This window comes from Haliotis cracherodii, unplaced genomic scaffold (assembly GCF_022045235.1).
Source record: "Haliotis cracherodii isolate W230 unplaced genomic scaffold, xgHalCrac1.p SCAF_10, whole genome shotgun sequence".
In the NCBI taxonomy this organism is placed as follows: domain Eukaryota; kingdom Metazoa; phylum Mollusca; class Gastropoda; order Lepetellida; family Haliotidae; genus Haliotis; species Haliotis cracherodii.
In genome coordinates this window covers 44,281,329-44,305,737 of record NW_027266265.1, presented here as the reverse complement: position 1 = coordinate 44,305,737, position 24,409 = coordinate 44,281,329, and the positions used below count along the sequence as shown (strand labels likewise).

Below are 24,409 nucleotides of genomic sequence, written 5' to 3'. Positions count from 1 at the left end.
ACCGCGGTATGTAAATAACTGAGTCTGGGCCAGACAATCCAGTGATTGACAGGATGATTGACATTCATCCTGTTACGCCGCGTAAGCTTAGTGATCGTCGTTTCGTACAGAGCGGCCATTTTCCATGCCACCGTTTTAAAACCGGATATCACGCTTCACGTGCATCGCAAGTTTTCTTCACGTCATTTTACACGTGCAGCATCGCCCAAACGCAACAACTTGCAAAGATATTTCATTTGTGTTACGTGCTGTCGAACAATACTATCATCCACCTGACCTTCCATAAACGCTATCTATGTATATTTCCCAAAAATATGTCGGAAAGCTTTCTCAGGATCGTCAGTTTATGTATTCTCGGTATTAAAAGATCGAACATTCAACAAGCCATGTTGGTTCCTGTGGCTTAACGATAATATTAAGACGTTTGAATACCCTGATTGTCATAACGCCATGTGTCAAGGGCTGGACAGCACTGATGATCTAAATTATTTGCCATTATAACTTGGTGAGTGCATGAGTGAGTGTGTTAGGTTGTAAGAACAACTAACATACGGGATAAGGTGGTCAAAATGGCTTCTGAGTACGACTAAGTTTGCGAATGTGATGTGTTAGTTTACCACAAATCTCTATTCACTCATTCACCAAAGGTTCCCGGGATATTTGGACTCGTTCCCAGTCGAATCACAAAATCGCGAATCCATGCCCTCTACGACTGACGTCTCGGATCAGGAAGATGAGACGATGATGATGGACTGGAAGCCTCGGAAGAAACCTCGGAGGAAAACGGTAGGTCAGGTAGTCAGTCATCTGGAGATATCCATATTCTACCGTATATTTCCGATATTTACACTGGGTGTGTTAGCAAATTAACTTTTACTCTCAATGCTGAATAGTCAGTCGGAAAGATCTGAGTGAGTGAGCAATATTCCAGCAATACCACAGGGTGGGGGTGGGGGTAATCATGATTAATGTTGTCATTATTTATGAAAGTAGAAAAATAGGTTGACTTTGGTAATTTTCTTGCAGCTGACATATCTGACATTTTTTACAAAGACAGTACATTAAATAACCTTTAGCGAGTGGAAACATTTATTCACTCCAAACACACAATTCGTAATGCTTTATAGCTCGATAGTTATTGTCTGAATTCTGGTGTGATAAAGTGCTCTGGGTAAAAGGGTCAAAATCGTGGAATTAAATAACCTTTGGCGAGTGGAAACATTTATTCACTCCAAACAGACAATTCGTAATGCTTTATAGCTCGATAGTTATTGTCTGAATTCTGGTGTGCTAAAGTGCTCTGGGTAAAAGGGTCAAAATCGTGGAATTATCTTTTGATTTTCTCCCAGTTCTACCTCTGGTATGGCTTTGTCAATCTTATCCGCGACTTCGTGCGCAGCCTGCAGAACATGGTAGAAGCTCAACTTTTCGAGATCTACTTGAAGCGAGAACTGGACCGACTTACTTCTGCTGATAGTGAGTATATCCGGTCACTGTGTAAACATTACACAATCCGTCGCTGACATGCTTTTAAAATAGTATGTACGACACAAGAAGCCTTTAAAAAGGCAGGGATGGTGTACGCCTGGATCCGTGCGCTCATGTTATCCGAGCGCTACATCTATTGTACGCCTATGTAGGAGTATAGGAATTCATGTTTCAGTAGCATTGTGTAAGTATAATAATACTCATTTCCACTTACTCCAATCATCAGAACAAGATGTTTGCAAAGTCTCTCAGTAGTTATTAACTTTCCCCTGATTATGATCGAGGTGATTTAGCCCTTTAATTGTTATCTGGGGTCTCGCCAAACTAGTAAAGGTCTAAAGAGGCATTCACACGGTACAACTAGTTGTATACAAGTTGTTGCATGCAATCACATTGCATCGTGTGAACTTTTGACGTATGCAACTTGTTGGACGTGAATTGTACGAAAGAGGACATGCTCTATTTTCGCTAAGTTGTATGAACGCAGCCAATCAAAACGTGCATGAAAATCACGTGACATTTACACGTCAATTTGTTAAAAAAAATGGCGACTCTGATTCACGTCGGTAACTTCTGCTTTTCGGTATCCTAATTGTCACCACTCAATAAAGGACCTATGAAAAGTAGGTACGTTGAATAACACTGTAACAAATTGTATAAGTTGACATTGGCATCGGTCTAATTCTCCAGGATAAACAGTTCATAGTATTTTTGAAACGATAGACTATGTGACTGTACACTGTATTGTAGAACGAAGATATTGCCAATTTCGCATTTTACCAATTCACCGTCCTAAATGTGATTATTTATTCAAATAACGTTTAGATACATGAGAAGTTCAATTACAAAACCATTTGGTGTCTGCTCTTTGTCCAAACCCCAATCATCATTCCAAAAAGACTCCAATAACCCTATATTCTTTTTCGAAACCTCCATGCCGGATAGCGTTGCAAAATCACGTTTCTTTTAGCGTCAGGCGAGATGCCTGTCACATCACATATATTTCACACTCAGCTACGATACATACATCCCTGAATTCATCATACCATTCAAAATATATTGACACATTGTCTCAGTCACTTATGCAAACGGTCCAAATGAAATCAACCGAAATATTCAAGTGTGAAACCAAACCATGTGCTCTGAAACCTACCAGTGGGCCTTCTCATTTGAAAATGTAAACAAAGCAAACCTCTAGATTTACTGAACATTTTCTACTATTCCGTCGTCAATTTGTTGCATACATTAGCTTAGATTAATCGAATATGCATGGGTCGATAATCGTTGCAAGAATTGAGGAATTAATAATAAGAGTCTAGATACTTATTTCTTGATGATTTCAGATTGATTCTGGTTACTTAACTTACATGACTCATTTATGTAAGTATATGATCCCAGCATCATGGTAAAACCTACTCCAAACATTCCGCGTACTGCTATCAGTGAACTCGCTATGTTATGACGGGAGGTTACCGGTAGTGATGTCATGTTAGTATACGTCAACATCAACATCGTTGTACATATTTGTTATTTCCTTTGAGGTGTGGGTGAAATAGTACAGTTCAGTTCATGAAGTAGTTTACTGTTTCAATCTTGAATTATAATTTGAATATCTCTTCGATACCTTTTCATCCAGGAAAATAATGCACTGCTGCAAAAAGGGTACATGTATGTAGTACTGTTACAAATATGATCTAAAATGCCATAGAATTTATGAAACTCTTAATAATCAGCTGTTTGTTTGAACATAGAAATTGACACCCGTCGTGTTATTCTTCATATAAGAAGGTTTGTGAATGTAACACACTGCAGCATATATACTGAGAGGCATTAGAAACGCATACTCAATTTTAAGATATAATTTTTTACATTTTACCTTGTTGACACTGTCCATTGTTGGTTATTACTGTAAACATGTCATATGGGTTGCAAACAAAAACTGTTTCTGGAAACGAAGCCAATCACCAAAACGCATCACACCACTGGGAATGCTGCTATCGATGCACATTTTGTGAAAGGCATGATGCACGTGCAAACCTCAAAGGTAGGCCCTATAAATGCACACCATGACATTTTGCCATCACTTGCCTACACAATGCCACGGTTAACACAAGATCAGCGTAATGAAGCAATGGGGATGTTAAATGCTGGTCGTACCCAAGAACAATTTGCTGCTCATTTCCATTGCCATCAAACGACAATATCGAGATTACATGAGCGGTTGAGAACCACAGGCAGCGTAAGGGACCGTCCTCGACCAGGTGCACCACCTGTGACGTCACAGAGACAAGATCGTCAAATCGTTAACAGCCACCTCAGAAATCGCTTCACGTCTGCCAGGTCAACGGCAAATGCAACCATTGGTCTCCGTGGAAGACTCATCAGTGACCGTACAGTGCGTCGTCGTCTTGCTGCCAGGAATTTGAGGTGTCGACGACCGTACCGTGGACAAATCTTGACTCGGGCACACAGGCTAGCACGGCAGCGATGGGCAGCTGGTGGAGGTAATCTCGGTGGTAGAGATTGGAGACAAGTTGTTTTTCTGATGAATCAAGTTTCACAGTCAGCTACCCTGATGGACGCTTACGTGTATACCGACGCCAACATGAACGATTTACACAGCCATATGTTATTGAACGTGATCGGTTTGGAGGTGGAGGTGTTATGGTTTGGGGAGCAATCAATGCAAATTTCCGTTCAGATCTTGTTGTTAGTCAGGGGAACCTTAATGCCAGACGTTACATCGACAACGTTCTACAGCCTGTTCTGCTGCCATTACTGACTCAACGTGGTTTACGTCGCCATGTCTTTCAACATGACAATGCAAGGCCTCACACTGTCAGGATAACAAATGCCTTCTTGCAGCAGAACAACGTTAATGTGTTGGACTGGCCTTCAAGGTCCCCAGATTTGAACCCTATAGAACATTTGTGGGATGAACTTGGCCGCCGTGTCCGACGTCAACAAAATCCTCAACAGACGGTTCCACAACTGACTCAAGCTGTTCTGCATCATTGGAGACGTATTCCTCAGGCTGCAATTCGTCGACTGTGTCTCTCAATGCCTCGCCGGCTCCAAGCGTGCATTGCTGCACAAGTAGGACACACTCGTTATTGACACCACTCGCCTTTGACGTCATTTTCATAGACATTAATTCTTTGTCACACAGTAACTGTTCATGAAATTCATCAGTGTCATTTGTATATTTCATTTCAGTAAAAAAATATTGACACTTAAATTTGAGTATGCGTTATTTGTGCCTCTTAGTATACATCTTTCCTTTGGAGAATTGTGAAATATTCATTCTGGCAAATTTATATAGATAGGTTGAATAAAACATGCACATCATTTTTTAAATCAAAGTAAATGTATACCTGAAATTCGTCACGTTATATTTTTCATTAATGTATAACTCATGTGTGGACAACTATTTGTTTTACATTTGGATTTTATCGTTGAATTGTCGGAACATTGACAGCTAAAGATTGCATCAGGTGCGCGTTTCAAAATAGGGGCCGACAATTTGAGAGTCATGGGTGGAGGCGGGTCATGACTTGTTGGGTGTGCGTTGGTGGGTGGGTGTGGAGTTGTGGCATGATGTTGTTCGGATATAAGACAGTATTTTGTTCGCTGACAAAAGGCTGTTAAATAAAACATTTTGTCGCACTGTACTTTATCTATGAACGATCAAATGTTGCTACATATTTTAGAGGCTTTTACGTTAGCTAAACAGGAACTTTGACAACATTTAACACTTTTTGCTTTTCAAACCAGTGTTTAATTTTTCACCATGGGGTTAAAAATTCAATCATATACAAGTCCGTTAAATTGCAAAGTCAGAGGTTGGCCTAGTACCACGCGACCGCAATTCTCGCACAGCGTTGATTTTTCAAAACTATGCGTCTGAACATTACTCGGCAACCAGCGATAGATGTAGTGAATCAGAGCTTTCTGTCAGAGATCCCGCGAGACCAGAGTTCTGTACAACTCGCCCCCGTGTGAATGCCGTCTTGTATACAAGTTCAGTTCGTACAACTAATTGCATACAACAAATTGTATACAACTAGTTGTACCGTGTGAATGCCCCTTAAGACTTGCATCCCATCGGGCTTTCCTTCCACACCCAGAATGTGGTCTAGTGGTAGAGCGTCCGCCCTGAGAGCGGAAGGTCCGGGGTTTGATCCAAAACCCACAAAAGGATGTTCAGAGATGGTACTTGTTGTTACCCTGTCTTGCGTTCGGCATTAAAGGGCTAAAACAAGGACTGGTCGCCTCGGAGTCAGTATACTGTGTCTGATTTGGGTATTCATGTTAAACTGCGGCATGGCATCTAGCATTGGTGGGGTAGCACTATAAAATCGGCATCTATCCTGACTAGCACGCACGCACGCACACATGCACATCTACCGCACATAATTCATCCGGATCCTGTGGATCTGAGGTTTGACAAACAAAGGTTAAAGCCATGTCCATGAACAAATTCATAGAAAAGTAAAGTCATAATGTGTCAAATTCCCACTTCCAGAGTTCACGGAGACGCGTGAGGTGACATCCCGGGGCCGCAATCACAACTTCGACTCCCCTCTGTCTACCATGACGCGTATTGTTCTTCGCAACAAGGTTGTCGTTATCAACAAGCTGCCGAGAGACCTTCAGTTCTGGCTGGAGGTGAACCTGTAGGTGACATGGGTTGGTTACCATAGAAACACTTTTAGGTGATTTTGAAGTCAAGGGACGTTCCGGTTGGAGATGGGCAGATAGGTAGATAGGTGTGTGTGTGTGTGTGTGTGTGTGTGTGTGTGTGTGTGTGTGTGTGTGTGCGTGTGCGTGCTGACTCTCGAGCCAACCAATCCTTCTTTTGTCTTTTTAATGATGAGCCCATGGGAACAACAAATACCATCTTTTAACGTCAACACCATTTGAAACAAAAACAATTAGTTCATTCCCATGTGATTCCAAGCAAACACTTACCGTTTAAGTAGATTGCGAGAGTCACGGGTGTTACCGGTAGAGCAGAACATGCTTACCCTTTTCTCAAACATCTGGTGTCATCACCGTTTTCCAGTGATCCATTCATATAATTTTCACTATTTGGCCTTTTAGGCTCATTGGAATCTGTTTCTGATTGTTCTCTGGCGTTGGCATTTTATATTTAGGCAAGCAGATAATCATTGATGGCTTTGAGTGTACTCTGATAATCAGTAGAGTGCATTGCTGCAGATATTATGTACTGGGGCGGTGTGGTAGCCTAGTGGTTAAAGCGTTCGCTTATCACGCCAAAGGCCCGGTTTGATTCCCTACATGGGTACAATGTGTGAAGCCAATTTCTGGTGTCCCAGCCATGACATTGGTGGAATATTGCTAAAAGCGGTGTAAAACCCAACTCACTCACTATGAATGTACTCATCCACAGATTCAGACAACAGGTGGACGGCGTGATCCACTCGGGGACCTACTCCAAGGAGGACAATGATATGCTCGTGGAGAAGGCAGAAGCTATTATCACGTGCTTCCTGTCGTCGGAAGTCCCGCCTCGGGTTCAGGTGGGGATCTGGCAGATTAAGGCTGTAATTGATCTCAATCATTCTTCTAGATGATTTTTCTTTAAGAAATAAACGACCATTGGGAGTTATTTATCGTACAATTGAACACTGCAGGGGGAATAAACAACTCGCTTGCACGAACGCACGCACTCACTCAGTGTTTACTCTCTACCTCCCACAGGTGAACATCCCAAGCGAACTTGCCGCCACCATCGCACACAATTTCGCCATTGCTGGGCCCCAGAGGGGCATTTTCCACGAGGCGAGTGTCCAACTCTTCCCCATCCTGTACCACTTTTGGAAAAAGTAAGTTTACATACAGCAGCAGGGCTGAGAAGGTCCTCATCCTCTCCTAAGTGCGGACCGCCTCCGTGGTCTAGTGGTAGAGCGTCCGCCTGGAGAGCGGAAGGTCCGGGTTTCGATCCCCGGCTGCGTCATACCAAAAGACGTTAAAAGATGGTACTTGTTGTTACCCTGTCTGGCGCTCGGCATTAAGGGACTAAAACAAGGACTGGTCGGCTCGGAGTCAGTATACTATGTCTGAGTGGGGTATTCATGTTAAACTGTGGCATGGTATCTCAGTGCACTATAATCGGCATCAGTCCGGACTAGTACAAGCAGCGACACACACACACGTGCATGCACGTCGCTATATTTGTGCAATAATCTTGGACGCGACGTTAAACCAATTTCACCTCACCTCACCTAAGTGCAGATCCAGAAAGATGGAGGTTATTACATGTACAGAGGATAGTATATGAATAAACATCGTATGACATAAACACGAATATAATGATCTATTTATCAGAAGATATCTACACACAGAGATGAATTTTAGTGCTTACTTATAAGGACAGCAAGTCACAACAAGCAGCAGAACCATAATTTGTTGAATGACGTCAACAATCTCCATCAATAACGTTGTTTTTAGTGTGACGTCTTTCAGACCTCACATCACAATAAGATTCGAATGACGGAAACAATACACTGTTTTCTCGTGACGTGATATTATCCTATATTTTTTATCAAATCCAATGTTTGCTCTCGTAGGTAATAAATAGAGAATACTACACTTATTCTCGTTAGATACCATTTTTACGAAACGAGTGGACTTTCTATGGTATCTGACCGAGCGAAAACGAAAAGGGTTATTAATGGCAAGTAATAGATAAAATACTAAACGAGCTCCCGTGTAAGACCATAGAAAGTCCACTCGTTTCGTAAAAATGGTATCTAACGAGAATGAGTGTAGTATTCTCTATTTATGATACGAGTGAATGGTTCTGGTATTTGACGAGCGAAAGCGAGTCAGATACCAGAACTATTCACGAGTGTCATAAAATTGGTCTTACACGGGAGCTCGTTTAGTATTTTATCTATAACTTGCCATTAATAACCCTTTTTTTTAGAATTTCACTGTCGTGTATGAAAATGGCAGACACCTACACGATCCACAACCTAGTCCAATTGAGTTTTACAAAATAATATTTCAAACGCGTGAATATTGACACATATTCATTAATACCTTACAACCGCCCACCTTTAGAATTCAGGCATCCGTTCCACAAAGTTATCATAGCGCTAAGGGACCCGTGAAGATCCGGGGTAGAATAGGTCTCCAGCAACCCATGCTTGCCGTAAAAGGCGACAAACGGGATCGGGTGGTCAGACTCGCTGACTTGGTTGATGCATGTCATCGATCCCAATTGCGTGGATCGATGCTCATGTTATCAATCACTGGATTGTCTGGTCCAGACTCGATTATTTACAGACCGCCGTCATATAGCTGGAATATTGCTGAGTGCAGCATTAAACAACAACCCAAACCACATTCTTTAACAGAAACTTACGACTGTCTTTGCGCTACAGTACGATCGCCTTGTGGAACGGGGCCCTGCACCACAAAGTTTACAATCACGTCACAAAACCCGATGACGTAATCAGTGGAATTTTGTTGCGGGATCCATCGGCAAAACAATGCCATGTGACGTCAGGCTGGCAACAAGGTTCCTGGGGTCATTGAGTGTGCATAAGCTCCTCTCTGTGATCTATCATCTCCAAACGCAATGTCGTTGAATAAGCCAAGTGATGCTGAGAGTTTTCAATGGTCGTTCCCGCAAAGCATGCGCTTTGGTATTACACAATGTGTAATACAGCTGTATGTTTATTAAACAGGTGAGCTCTCCATGGGCAAGTAAAAAAAGTAAAATACTAATAGTTGAGGCGCTTGCAGCATATGTATCAAAATCAAGAACGGTAAGACCTCTCATGTTCACCTAACGTTATCGATGCCATATTATATTCCTGCGTCAGGAAATAAAGGAGTGTGCGATGTACTCAATCACAGGCGTCCGTATCTAAAAATAGACGCCCTCATGCATAGTCATGACCATCTCCACTCGCGAGCCCGAAGATGGTCATGAATATGCATGATGGCGCCTATTTTTAGATACGGACTCCTGTGACTCTATAAGCACCAAGCCAGGGTGGCTTGACAAATTGAATTCCCAGTATGTTGTAGGTTATTACAGAGAGGCTTGTTGTGGGTTATCCACAGAGAGGCGTCTTGTGGGTTATCCACAGAGTGGCTAGACAATAGACATATTGAATCCCCAGTATGTTGTGGGTTATCACAGAGAGGCTTGTTGCGGGTTATCCACATATAGGCTTGTTGTGGGTTATCCACAGAGAGGCGTCTTGTGGGTTATCCACAGAGTGGCTAGACAATAGACATATTCAATCCCCAGTATGTTGTGGGTTATCACAGAGAGGCTTGTTGCGGGTTATCCACATAGAGGCTTGTTGTGGGTTATCAACAGAGTGGCTAGACAATAGACATATTGAATCCCCAGTATGTTGTGGGTTATCACAGAGAGGCTTGTTGCGGGTTATCCACATAGAGGCTTGTTGTGGGTTATCCACAGAGAGGCGTCTTGTGGGTTATCCACAGAGTGGCTAGACAATAGACATATTGAATCCCCAGTATGTTGTGGGTTATCACAGAGAGGCTTGTTGCGGGTTATCCACAGAGAGGCGTCTTGTGGGTTATCCACAGAGTGGCTAGACAATAGACATATTGAATCCCCAGTATGTTGTGGGTTATCACAGAGAGGCTTGTTGCGGGTTATCCACAGAGAGGCGTCTTGTGGGTTATCCACAGAGTGGCTAGACAATAGACATATTGAATCCCCAGTATGTTGTGGGTTATCACAGAGAGGCTTGTTGCGGGTTATCCACATAGAGGCTTGTTGTGGGTTATCCACAGAGTGGCTAGACAATAGACATATTCAAGCCCCAGTATGTTGTGGGTTATCACAGAGAGGCTTGTTGCGGGTTATTCACATAGAGGCTTGTTGTGGGTTATCCACAGAGAGGCGTCTTGTGGGTTATCCACAGAGTGGCTAGACAATATACATATTCAATCCCCAGTATGCTGATGGTTATCCACAGAGTGGTTTGAGATATTGGGGTTTCTCTGTATGCTGTAGGTTCTCTACAGAATGGCTTGAAAAGATTGACCCCCGAGAGATGTTGCGCCGTATCGGAGAAGAGGAGACGAGACAAAACTATTACTCCCCCCACCACGGCCATGAAGCTCCTGTCGACTACACCAAAGCCACATTGAAGGACTACCAGATACAAAGTGAGACGCCATGTAGAAATTACTCCATACATTGCGATTAACATTAACATAGTCTTGACGTGCTGCCAGGGACGATGGTGGTCCAGTCTACAGGCATGGCTCTCTCCATCACAGTGTGTGATCCCATTATGTGATCGCACCGCGATATTACTGGAATATAAGTAAAAGCGTTTGAAACGATATTCACTTACTCACTCACCGTCACAAGCTGATACAGTAATATTTGTAGTTTGTTTGTTTGTTGTTTAACGTCGCACCTAGCAACAGTCCAGCTGTATGGTGGCGATTTGTAAAAATCCAGTGATTGATATCATGAGCATCGATCCACGCAATTGGGATACGATGACATGCACCAACCAAGTCAGCAGCCTGACCACCCGATCCCGATCGTCGCCTAATGACAATCATGGGTTGCTGAAGACCTGGGCCCACTTGCACAAAGCGATCTTAGCGCTAAGATGATCGTAACTCCCAAACTTTAGCATAGGTTTACAATAGTCTTAGCGCTAAGATCGCTTTGTGCAAGTGGGCCAAGTTCTAACCTGGATCTGGATTATGTCCAGACGTCGTCATACAGTTGGAATATTTCCTAGTGCGGTGTTAAACAACAAACATACATTGTAAAGTAGCTGAAGTGTTAATAGCATGGACTGAAAATCTCCTTGTTCCAACAGGTAATGACGATGATCAGTTCCGGATCCACTTTTCCCTTTTCAACGGGATTCGTGTATTGCTGCCCAAAACAAAGGGACACCGCAAGGTCGAGGGCAAGTCTGCAATCAGGGGCCACTCGCCATCGCCACGGAAGCTGAACTTTGTCACCAGCCACCACTCGGTGAGAAATCTCAACACGGCCTCCAGTAAACGTCGCAGTTCACCCAGGGATTATGGGAGTGTGGGAAAGGAGAAAGATGGCAGCCGATCGTCAGCCGAACAGGAATCGCCACGTATGGACGCCGGAAAGATAAAAGCTCAGCGATTGAGTTTGCTGGTGGAGAGTCTGAACATTCAGGAAAGTCAACCACCCCGTACTAGCCCTCCTCCGGTTTCCAAATTAGTCAGACCTATGAAGACCCTCCTTGATGTTGTAAACATGGCGCAGGTGCTAGGGACAGATGAACAGGAATCTTTGAATCTTTAAATGAATTTTAGAACACCATTCCGAAGATTTTGATAATAACTAAACTTTATACATTTTGGCGAAACACATTTAACATACATTCATAATAAACACATACATGTAGAATAAGTTCTTTTAGTATATATTGTACTTTATTTCAGTTTGGTACAGGTGGAAAGGAGTCGTGGATAGTTCCTGGAACATAACCCTCTATGAATACGGCCCCAAGGCTGCTAGACCAGGGCCTACTTGCACAAAGCGATCTTAGCGCTAAGACTATTGTAAGCCTATGTTAAAGTATGGGAGTTACGATCATCTTAGCACTAAAATGGCTTTGTGCAAGTGGATCCAGGTTCCACAAAGCGATCTTTGAGGTTACGGTCGCCTTGTATAAGGTACAAAATGTTTTTTTTTGTACTAATAAGATCGTACCTTCTATTCCACGACTTACGAATTGGGTAGTTCTACGGTCGTTGGGCACTGAGTCCGGGGTCCTGTGTACACCATTGTACAAAGCGATCTTAGCGCCGAGGCGTTCGTAACTCGTACACATAAACCGGCAGATTTCCGACAGTCCTGAGGTCACTTTGTCCAATAGGGCCCAGAGTAAGACAGACCGACTCTACTCAATGTCTGTCTAAAACCAATCTGAAACTACTTGTGTTAGTCTCCGGATGTTTGTCTGTTCATCCTGTAAGGGCCCCAAACAGGAATATAGGACCCCGGCATATGTTTGTCTATTTGTTTGTTTAACGCCGCACTCAGCAATATTCAAGCTCTATGACGGCGGTCCGTAAATAATCGAGTGTGGACCAGACAATCCAGTGATCGATCCACATCATGATGTACATCGATGTACACAAGTGGGATACAATGACATGCATCAACCAAGTCAGCGAGCCTGACCACCTGATCCCGTAAGTCGCCCCAACACATGTGGCTAGAGTATTGTGACTGTCCATTGTTGGTAAGCGTTCCTCGACGGCATTGGACGTTGGTCCTGCTACCAATTACTGCTTCGCGTGGACGATATAGCTTACAGGCTGTGTGATATAGCTGGAATATTGCAGACAAACATCGGAGATAAAGAAATAAGATTAAATAAAGAATGAAATAAATAGATAAACAAAAACAAACAAAAAACTCAACAAATATCTGCTCCATGGACAAAGACAACTGATAAGAATATAGTGTACCACATCTTCCCGAAGCAAATGAGATAACTGACTAAAAAAGTCCAGTTTCCACCCTTGCCGAACTAGACTGGTAGTCTTGGGCTCGATCGCAGCGCCACTTGTGGCTCTTACGAGTTATGTCCCTTCTATGTCTCTCCTATGGACCAATCAGATTCCACGTCACTTTCATTTGCTTCAAACAAAATGGCGGCGCATAGTCAAGACGATCTGATCGATAATCAAGATGTATAATGTGATAAAACGGGTCTTACGCGAAGTGCATCAAATAAGGCGAGCACCTTGATTAAAACCATGAAAAGATTTAGAAAATATCTGTTGACAACGAGTTGGCGGTGCCCATGTTTTGCAAAGTCTGCAATCGACCGAAATCTTCATGACAATTTACGAACCGGATTTCGATTTCGTTGCGTGATTTTGATTGGACTATGTGTAGCAGGGCGAAGAGTCATCCCACAGATGACATCCTTACCTTTTCAGCTGGTTGACGGGGTTAACCTCTTTGGTAATGTGGACAAGGCGTCCGACCTCGGATTAGAAGGTCTGTGGTTCGAATCCCATTACGGGACTCGGAAATTTTATGGCCGCTACATATGCATAGTCTCGTTAGTCCATCCAAAATGCAACTTCATAATACCAGCCGAGTTCGGCAAGGGTGGAAACTGGACTTTTACAGTCAGTTAACTCCCTTGCCTCGGGAAGATGAGTGTACCATTGATACACAACAGACGTGAATATATATAAATCACGACAGTGAGAAAATGAAGACTGTTTCAGTGTAAATTTACCTTTATGAACATGTGGAATACATCTAAATTTAAATTACACCGGCTGGATTCAGCACACTTATCGTCTTTACTTTCTAACAGTATATAAACACACCAGTTACTCTCCGCAATTCGGGGCGGTCGGGTAGCCTAGTGGTTAAAGCGTTCGCTTGTCACGCCGAAGACCCGGGTTCGATTCCCGACATGGGTACATTGTGTGAAGCCCATTTCTGGTGTCCCCCGCCGTGATATTGCTAAAAGCGGCGTAAAATCAAACTAACTCACTCACTCACTCCGCAATTCACACTGTATCATGTCCATGACGCATTCATATGGAACTCTTTATCGAGATATTAATTTGAATTCTGGAAATATAGACCCTAGTCCTCCTTTTAAAAGATACACATTTTTCCAGAAACCAACAACTATTAGTGGATTCGATCACCCAAACCATCCAGATAACGACAGTTCCATATGTAAACGTCAGGCGTTTAGATTGAAAAGTAGATTCCGAACCTGAAGAAATTCTAGACCTGCTTCATTAAGAAGTGTAGATTTAAAGTAAGGGTGAGTGAGTGAGTGCGTTGGGTTTAACGCCGCTTTTAACAGTATTCCAGTTATATCGCGGCGTGTCAGCTTAATGTGGAAGGAAAGCCCGAAGTGATGCTGGTCTGAGACGTTTACCACTTCGGTGAAACCCACGAGCACGGGTATGGTGCTGACAAACCTAGAAACATAATTGGGGCGAACCGGGATTCGAACCCACAATCATAGGTTTCTGGCGTGCCCAAGGGACGGAACTCTGCACAGCGAATCGCGGCGCCTTAGACGACTGGGCCACCCGTGCCTCCTGACCGGCGTAAGTCATCTCGTATAACATCTTAGTAGTAAGCCGTAGGTAAGGTATATATGATTGAGACAGGATTCGTTTTGTGGTCCGTTTTCAAATACAACAAAGAAAACAGACTCCCACAGGTATCTTGTGTAGTCATATACACTGCCGTGCAAAAGAAAGGATACACTCAAACTGATTATACCAATACCTGCTTCACCTGCTACCCATAACTGTGTAGTGTGACATTGCGACCCCAAGTTCATTGAGAGGTCATGTTCACGTCACCTGTTGTGAGATACTCATTGATATGATGCATATATTATCGATATATTGATACCAGTATCGATATTTAGATACCAGTGTCGATATATTGATACCAGTGTCAAATACATTACGATCGCATAACCATTTTTTGTTTGTTTTATTTTCAGCCACCATTAAACACGATGGTATACTTTCTTTTTCACGGCAGTTTTCTCCACGGCATTAATTCATATTCTGTTTCCTAGCTTTATCGGCAACAAGCCATGTTGATAAAACACACGAGGGTGAGTCCATTTCACAACAGGGGTCGGTGTTGCTTGTGAATGACCGTTGAAAGGCATCCCTTGCATCAGCGTACATTACCTCTCTCACTGACTGATTGCTGGCAGGGATCCTGGGGGTGGTGGAGACAGCTGGACGACACCCAGACATCCAGGGCGTGGCTGTACACCGGTACTGTATCTGACCCTGTGCCCTTTGGAGGAGCGACCTGCCCACCGACGGAGCTCCGTACACGGGCATCCGGACCGGTGGTGGAAGGAAAACGGAGTCCAGAGTTCGTGGGTGAAGTTGCGGAAAGAATGTTACATTCTTTAACTCATGCACAGTCCTGTTCATGAATTGTTCACTGACCGGTTTATCAAACCACTCGGGTTCTTGTGCAACTGGAGATTTCGGTGATAAAAGGCTCACCACATGCTTTTTTTCAACACAAGTCTGCGACAGTACAGGATTCGTTGTCGTTTCTTTAGCATCAGCTGCATCACAACCATTTCTGTCCACATCTTCAGAAACCGTTTCAGGATTTCCCAAGTCATCATCTGCAGGTGTTTCTTCTCTGAACATACACGAGTCCACCGTCTCGACGATCTCCTTGTAGAGGTCCGTGAAGCTGTTGGTCGGGATGGGGTAGCCTAGAACAGCAATGCTATCCCCGTATTCCAAGTCCCGTAGGTCCTGCAAAACACCAGTTAGCCTCTTAGATCTACATCCCTTGATGAAGGAGCAAGGTTTTCCCTGAATAAGTCTGATCACCAGGATGTAGAAGGCTAATTTATGTAGTTCCTTGTGTCGATGTTGACGACGATGGTACTGGGCCATAACGTGGCCCTTCAAGCTATTCATTTTCATGAATAGCAGCTTCTTGTGACTGAAAATCTTGCTAGTAAGTCCTCTGGTTTTGTTTGGTTTATTCTGCGCTTCAGCCTCAAGAATGCCTTCTTTGACCTCCTCAATAAATTTGGCATAGTCTTGGCGGGATAAGACCTTTTGGAAGAAATGTAGCCATTTCGTAAGCAAATCCTTTTGTCGTTTTGTCTTGAGACGTGTGAATTGTTCAAGACTGGATTTTGCATCCTCTTCCTCTGTTGACTTCTGGCCGCTTCCTGATCTACCACCTCGTTTTGTTTCTGTTCAGATTGAAAAAAGAACATTTATCACTCCTGGGGTTTGGGTTAAGGGGGGTGAAACGTATACTTGTTAAGTAGATGTATTATATATGACACAGGAGCTGGCAGAACAGTTATGAAAAAATATAAGATAGCCATGTGATAAATTGTAAGGAACAATGAAGACCGAAGTGTGATTTATTCACGATAAAACATTGTTCTACCATGACATCATTTCTGGAGATTCGAACATGCACTCGAATCTTGATGTGGTCGTAAATTGGACGACGTTATTTTTAAGAGGAAAGTGCCTAGTGAGATGTTCCCCATAGATGTAGCCGGACAACGCAGATAAGCGCAATGGCCGAACGATCGCGTCAAGAATTGGGAGAGATATGACAATCGCTATTGGGAGAAAAGGGACAGATAAATGACGTGAGAATTGTGAGAATATGCGTCAAAGACCAAAGTTACCCCCCCCTGTTCATAAAAAGGACTTGTCCGACATTGCCGAGGTCGGATTCTATTCAGGAAGTCATCATTATTTAAATACGGATTAATATTTGTAAAGCTTGTACATTTTATTAACATCATTAAAGAGGCTGTACATTATATTGATATCCCTTATAAGAAATAAACGACTCGTGGTCGTTGTTTATCGTACAATAAACACTGCAGGGAGAATGAACCATGAGGTTTATTCTCCCTGCAGTGTCTTCTTGTACAACTCCCACTCGTCATTTATTTCTTAATTAACCAAAACTCCATTCTCTTTACATATGATATAATAAGGACATATGCCGTCAACGCCTGTGATCTTGACAATCTTGACAATCCACAAAAACAGACCCAATTGGGCGTAAAAGGCAAAAGAGCGGTGAAAATTATATGAACGAATCACTGAAAATCAGTGATGACACCAGGTGTTCGCGAAAAGGGTAAGCATATCCTGCCCTACCCGTAGCCTCCGCCGCTCACACAATTTGCATAAAAGGGTAAGTGTTTGGTTGTTGCCTGACGCCCACTCTCGAGTGGCTGTCTCGAACTACGGATAAGTATTTGGTTGGTCTTAGGTTTAAAGGTCACTTTAATTCAAATAATGACGAGTGAAATAATTAGTTATACCTACATTTATTATTATGGTGAATATATGACGAGAGTCTAGGTGTGTGAACTAGGTGCGAAGGCAAGTCCTGATAAGCATACACCCCTGCTTCGAATTCTAAACATTACCTCCTCTGCTACGCGGCTGATGCTTATCTTCATCTCTGACTGCATCACGTGCACGGATGAAGTATTTCAACTTCTCTTGCGCTGTCAGCTCCTTCGACCACTGTCGACGAAGTAATTCATCAAGAGCTGCAGAAGATGCTTCTGGGTGAGACATCTGGAAGTGGCGACGATGTTCACTGAAATGAGAAGATGACAGAAACATATATCAGCATAAGTTGTTCTGGTGAATATAATCGTCAATGTAGTCGGAGTACTAGTGTGTCTGTCAAAACATTGTATAACAATAATACTGTCGTTTTAAGAAAGAAACGAAGATTGTATGACACGTGAGTGCTACAAATAGACTTTCTGAAGTTAGCCTTTTATTCTGATGTAACGTTATCTTGACCACAGGACATAAGCATTTTCATCTATCACGGGGTATCACAGCAGTACATCTACCTTGACCACAGGACACAAGCATGTTCATCTATCACGGGGTATCACAGCAGTACATCTACCTTGACACAGGTAGGTGTGGTCAAGGGAGATGTACTGCTGTGATACCCCGTGATAGATGAACATGACCACAGGACACAAGCATGTTCATCTATCACGTGGTATCACAGCATTACATATACCTTGACCACAGGACACAATCATGTGCTTCTGTCATGGGGTATTACAGCACTACACCTACCTTGTCCACAGGACACAAACATGTTCATCTATCACGGGGTATCACAGCAGTACATTTACCTTGACCACAGGGCACAATCATGTGCTTCTATCATGGAGTCTCACAACACTACACCTACCTTGACCACAGGACACAAGCATGTTTATCTATAACAGGATTGGCCAGCAACTCTTCGTCTATGATTGGCCCCTTCTTTCTCCGCGGTGGCAGACAGGATGGAGTTTGTTGGTTCTCAATTCTTTCCCTGTAGGAAGAATTATACTTTGTTACCCTCTCTTGCATATTGTTCCACTTGAATGTGTCAGCTAAATGTGGTGAGAAGCCCGAGGTAGCCAGGGTCGTGATCGAAAGACATTAATCGTTTTGGTGGAACCCATGAACATGGGCAAAACCAGGAATCATGATCTATGGTTCGAACCAATGACCTTTGGATCCTGCAGATGTTGTCATTGAATAACACATACCGCAAAATTGCTTATCAAATCCCCTTTAAAGGAATTCTGATAACAACACTATTTTAATTGAAAACAGGATTTGACCCCAAAGTTACAAACGTTATCAAAACGTTACTAGGCTGGTACAGTCACCGAAACACTGCAAAATTAATGTCCAAAATACATCTATGATACCCACATCCGATACATCACCATCGACTACCATTTCTTGTTTGTTTCATTGGTCGTCACCATGCCCGCCAGTGTATACTAGTGTATACTAGTCAATAATTCCAATTTTTATACAAACCTTTGTTCAAAAGACGTTGCAGGCTTCTTCTTCGGCACTCCAGATTTATTCTTGAGATTCTTCTTTAGCTTTTTCTTCCATCTAGCTTTCAGGGGCAGGTCGTGTCTGCTGTCTGATTGTACCACTTCCCTCCCCTCCCTCTCTTGCATTCTCAGTTGTCTGGGGCTCAAAACAGTCACGTCAATATCAGAGATGTTTCTGTCTGTAGACGGGTCTGCTCCAACATCCGCTTCCCCTTGACAGATATCAGAGCTGGACCTCCTTCTCCTCTTGGATGGGGAAGGGCTTTCTGTTGACATCTTTGTCTTTGTCTTGTTGTCGTCTCTTTTAAGTGGAGTATACACAAAGTCGGTACTCCTACCGCACTGACCGGATGTTGAGGAATCAACCTTTTTCAGGAGTCGAGCACTCCTCTTAATTGGTGTCAGAGAAATGGATCCCGATGATGGACATTCTGATGTAGCTGGAAATTCATCTGCCTCTGTCATCGGTTGGGGCCTTTCTCCTTCATGACATAAGTGTTGAGCAGAATGTCTTTCCTTGGCTGTGAAGTTACTTTCTTTACATTTTCGAAGAACAATTTTTGGAAAAGATATTTTTCGTTTGTCCTTCTTCTTACTCCAAAGCAAGAACTCACCAGAGGAGGAGGAAGACTCGGGTTTTGATGATCCACTACTGGTTGGTTGTAACACTGGCTGGTCAACCTCCTTTGCAGTGTCACTGTCAATATTGGCACAGTCGGACCGTGCTACCATGAACCTTACAGATTTCTGTATATCACTGTCTCCAGTCAATGAAACGCTCGTGTTTGTGTCAGAAGATGTCACTGTCTCATCTGTGAGAGTTGTCAGATTGCTGTTTATTATTTCAGCTGAGATTTCAAGTTGGCCATTAGTAGCTTTTCTTTCCATCACTTCTTTGAATACTGTACCATCTACAGCATCACAACTGTTACTCAATGAATCATATTCATCTTTAGGTATAAAACAGTTCTCAAATCCTTGATCAGTTTCTGTGGGTAACGTCTCTAAATCCGAAATGAGACTTCGGGAGGCAATTGGACTTATAGCTAATGGGTCTGCAACTGGAGTTGCCCACCCTTCACTGTTCGCCTTATCACTCCACCACACGCTCTCCGATCCAGATGGCATTGGTGTACCTGGATTACTATGAAATGTCAATTGACTTGATGACAGAGTTCCCTGATTCATACTGAATGATCCATCTGTGTAATATGCCTGTTCATTTGGAGATGAAGGGTCTTGCGATATAAATGTTGATGCACATGATGTAATATCGCTTGAAAACATACTCTTTACGTTTGTATCAAGTTCAGAAAGACTGTCATTTGCCGCTGCCGCCAAGTCATTGTCAAGGACATGTTGAAGATAAGATGAACCAGCTTTTACCTCAGATGCACCACAAGTACTGTATTCTGGAGTCCTTTCCTCTAGGCTTGGAACGTCCTCAAAACTCACATGACCTTGATTACAAGATGAGGATGCTGTATCTGAAAGGATTGAGTCAATCTCACTGATCAAACCAATTGTGGAACTGCTCGATCCTTGCTGTAACGATTCATTAGATGATGAAACTGGTTCAGATGAGGGATTGTTGACATCTCGTACACCATCACCTGTGTTAGTATCATATCTACACTCATTTTCATCTTTAAGTTTACTCGCATGTTTCCTAAAGGGTGTGACTGAAGGCAAACCTTCCCACAGCTCATCCTGTTGGGATTCGCTTCTTAGCCGTCGCCTTCTGATGACAAAATCGTTTAGATCAAACCCTAATTTTTTATCTTCATCTGGAACACTTGTAGAGGATGGACTTATTACGTCAGATGACTCCTGGGACGTGACAATATGAAGTGATGCGCTGTCTGTGTTGGATATCTTCGTATTTGATGTTCCTAATTCGGTCCCACCTACAATATCGGACACTTGGATTAGGACAGGTCTCTCTGCATTACTCTTTCTTGTATCAGTATTCAAAGGCAACGCTTGATCTCTTTCATGGGGACCCCTTTGAGAGTTATCATGTTCTGATGTCAAAATAGTCATTAACCTAGATGGTTTTCGTTTGAGCAATACTTTAACATCATCATCATCTACAGCCACATCCCCGGATCTGTTCCTTCTTCTTGTCTGCCTGATAGGGGATGACTGAATCATTTCCCTCGTCATACATCTGTCAGGTTGTGTCGCCTGTCGGTCTTCAGGACAAAACCCTTCAATCGATGCAGCATGGGAGGTGGTAGCCACAGACCCATCTCGACTCCTGAGATCTCTGGGTGGTGTTTGAGTTGATACGCTGGTTATATATGCCCTAATTAATTCAGAATCGCCAGTGCTGGTTGATTCATTAGATGAAACTCCAAGAGTCTTTTCACCAGTTCTATTTCCTTTTTCTTGGGGTGATCTGACGACTTTAGAGAATGGTGACGAGGATGGAGATGAAAGTTCACGTTCTTTTGCCTTGCTATTAGATGAAAGGTGTTTCGTTCGTGGTCTACCAACGCCTCGTTTGATTGGAGTTGTACCACTGGTGTTGATTAAATGTGACTCATTTGCACTATCACTATCTGAATATTTTGGATGTGCTCGGGTGTTAATCTTTGTGCCCGGCACATTCTGTTTGGTATTATTATCTGTGGATGGATTAGATAGTGTTCGTGATCTCAATTTCTTAGAGCTTTTAGCTTGGGTTGCCTTTGGTTCTTCATTTGAACTTGACGATATTGGGTGATATTTAGCCTCTTGTGTTGCTGACTGAAACTTGTTTATCTGCGAGAGATTCTTTATCCCACTTGTCCCGGGCATGTCCTGATTTGATGCCTCAGAGGAGTCGGATGTTCCTGATGTACTATATGGCCCTGTTGAAGACCCTGTAGTGTCACTAGATATCTTCCCTGACGTGTACGATTCACTATTAGAACTTAAAAACGAAGAGGAATCAGTTTTGGAGTTTGAGCTTGTGTATGAAGTAGCACCTGATCCAACCCCGGAACTTGAACTGGTACTGGAACTAGACGTCAGGGTTTCAGGTTCAGGGAATTTAATCTGTCGCCTACTTGTTTTGGTTGGCGTTTCCTGTTCCCCTCTGTGTGACCTTGTCCTGAACGGGGACACCTCAGACGACCAGGCATCTTGCAATTTCTTTAGTTCCCGTTTAGTGTTGCTGGTAGTGGGGTAATTGCTGGTGCTTGGTCTATTGTCGAAAAGGGGGTTATTGCTGCTACTTGGTATATTGCTGGTGGTAGGGTTATTGCTGATAGCGGGGTTATTGCTGGTGGTGGGGTTATTGCTGACAGCGGGGTTATTGCTGCTACTTGGTTTATTGCTGGTGGTGGGGTTATTGCTGGTAGCGGGGATATCGCTGCTACTTGAATTATAGCTGCTGGTGGGGTTATTGCTGGTAGCGGGGTTATTGCTGGTGGTGGGGTTATTGCTAGTAGTCGATGTGCTGATCCTGTTTCTGATTTTATTTTTGCGATTGGTGCTGTTGCTGCTGCTGCTGCTGCTGCTTGTGCTGCTGCCGGTGCTGCTGCCGGTGGTGGACGCGTTGCGTCTTTCCCTGCCTGGTGTTCGAGATGGGGAGCTCTGTATAAAACAATATTCATTTTGAATTTTTATATTTCTGATCTGTTTATATAAGATCCTACTTAGTCAAATTATATGTAACTCTAAATTGTCAGCCTAAAGTTATCAACCACTGTTTTGTCTGCCCAAGACACGATTATTTATAAACTGAGCCGAAATACAAGAAAAAAAGAAAGCTATCTACACATATATACATTCTATTTGCAATGCTTTGCCAAGTACGTTCCTTGAAATATCCGTGAAGGTTGTATTCGAATATGAACGAATAATGTTTGTATATCCTTTTCCCGAAACAATCTTCATATTTGTTTACAAGATGTAAGGCAACATGTTAGCGTAAGTTAACCTAAAGTTAAGTCTGTAAACGTACAATGTCAGTGTTTTTATAACTTTGAGGCTTTGGAAAAATACTCTTCTTACAGCTTGTGACCAATAGAATTAAAATCCCACTGGGTTATATATGAGAAGTTCAATATGCGATCTAAAATATGAACACATCGACATCGAATAAAGTATCGCCATTCAACTCATCCTCGATTAGCCAGGGTATACATATGCATAATTTATATAATGCATTGGATAATCCAGGATCAATTCTACATCCAAACTTCCCGCTGTATGAAATATACTCACGTGGGTCACAGTCGCTATCAGGTTTATGAACAAATACATATATAACACTACGATATTGTAATTAACATTAAGTAAATATAATTTACCATGTTTATTAAAAACAAACATTCATAATTAATTGAAAGGGTTGGTTTTTGATGAGGGTAAATCAGTTTATAGAAACACACTACTGCTACAAAAAATATATTACTGTTATGTAATGTACTTCACACAAAACGTTCCTGGTACTCAAGAAATACAATTCAATGATCGACACCAATTGGTCCTAACGAGTCCACAAATCAGCAAGGAGGACACAAACACACACACACATCAGGTATTTATTAGTCCTGCACCTTGACTGTGAAATATATGCATTTTATGAGAACAAAATCTATCTAGATTTATATAAAAGCAAGTCTAGCCAGCTTTAGCCAGGGCCAGGGTGACGCGATTCGCTGTGTAGTGTTGCACCCTTTCAGCACGTCAGAAACTTATGAATCGAATCGAATCCTGTTTCGCCCCAATTAGGTTTGTAGATTTGTTGGCACCGTACCGTGCTCGTGGGTTTCACCAAAGCGGTAAACGTCTGAGACCTGCATCACTTCGGGCTTTCCTCCCACATGAAGCTGACACGCCCTGATATAACTGGAATACTGTTAAAAGAGGCGTTAACCCCAACTCACTCATAGTGTTTTGTTTTTTTTGTCTAAATTATGGCTTTGAATTGTGTGCTCCGTGTTTGCGTCCGCCATCTTGAATTATCGAAGAAAGATTAGTTACAGCGCTCCATAGACCAAGGTTGTTGTTAATCGGAACGTCAGAGTCTTCGGAGTGATGTGCAGACTACTAATTAAGATACACCACCAACCCTTGATCCTCGGACATAAAAGAGCTGTGCTGCACATGTATGTATGAAGACGTCACAACATAAATTTAACCAACCTTTGAATCGGAGTCGGTTCGAGCTTTCTTGCATTGAATGTTTTCTAACGACGCCGGTCTTGAACCCGGACCGTTGCCCCGACCATGGAGTGATGGCCGACTTTTATCATCAGATGCCTTCCTTTTTCTTCCACGCTCCATCGTCTATTTGTTCACATATAATTTCATACACAGGGAACTGCGAGACAGTCAGTCATATTTGTTTACATTTATGATTGCTATGTGACGTCATGTCGCGATGACGTCACAATTGTGTACACATGACGTCACTAAAACACAATCCGGTCTTTGTTTCGGGAAAATGCTGCGTGCTTGCCTTCTTTTGATGAATTACGATGTTAGATACATAA

General features: G+C 42.8%; 2 protein-coding genes across 2 annotated transcripts in view; one reads left to right on the top strand and one right to left on the bottom strand.

Moving 5' to 3' along the window:
* The window catches only part of LOC139453842 (regulator of G-protein signaling protein-like), a 30,529-nt gene extending 18,714 nt beyond the window's left edge, over positions 1 to 11,815 (top strand). Inside the window, exons 15-21 of the mRNA XM_071235294.1 lie at positions 648 to 786; positions 1,350 to 1,476; positions 6,014 to 6,164; positions 6,902 to 7,031; positions 7,213 to 7,337; positions 10,520 to 10,674; positions 11,349 to 11,815. Coding sequence (XP_071091395.1) covers positions 648 to 786; positions 1,350 to 1,476; positions 6,014 to 6,164; positions 6,902 to 7,031; positions 7,213 to 7,337; positions 10,520 to 10,674; positions 11,349 to 11,815 — 1,294 coding nt within the window. The remainder of the gene's footprint in view (positions 1 to 647; positions 787 to 1,349; positions 1,477 to 6,013; positions 6,165 to 6,901; positions 7,032 to 7,212; positions 7,338 to 10,519; positions 10,675 to 11,348) is intronic.
* A 3,260-nt stretch (positions 11,816 to 15,075) lies between these two features.
* Positions 15,076 to 24,200, bottom strand: LOC139453841 (uncharacterized). The gene is made up of 5 exons (XM_071235293.1): positions 24,060 to 24,200; positions 18,898 to 22,502; positions 18,272 to 18,397; positions 17,475 to 17,650; positions 15,076 to 16,262 (listed from the first exon to the last, which is right to left on the bottom strand). Exons 1-5 carry the CDS (start codon positions 24,198 to 24,200, stop codon positions 15,076 to 15,078), a joined length of 5,235 nt encoding a protein of 1,744 aa, XP_071091394.1.
* Between the last annotated feature and the right edge of the window lie 209 nt (positions 24,201 to 24,409).

Coding starts and splice junctions, on each gene's coding strand:
- LOC139453841 (XM_071235293.1), bottom strand. CDS start 24,200: ATGGAGCGTGGAAGAAAAAGGAAGGCATCTGATGATAAAAGTCGGCCA. Junction 22,503..24,059: donor GAACCGACTCCGATTCAAAG/GTTGGTTAAATT, acceptor TGTTTTATACAG/AGCTCCCCATCTCGAACACC. Junction 16,263..17,474: donor TCAGCCGCGTAGCAGAGGAG/GTAATGTTTAGA, acceptor CAATCTGAACAG/AAACAAAACGAGGTGGTAGA.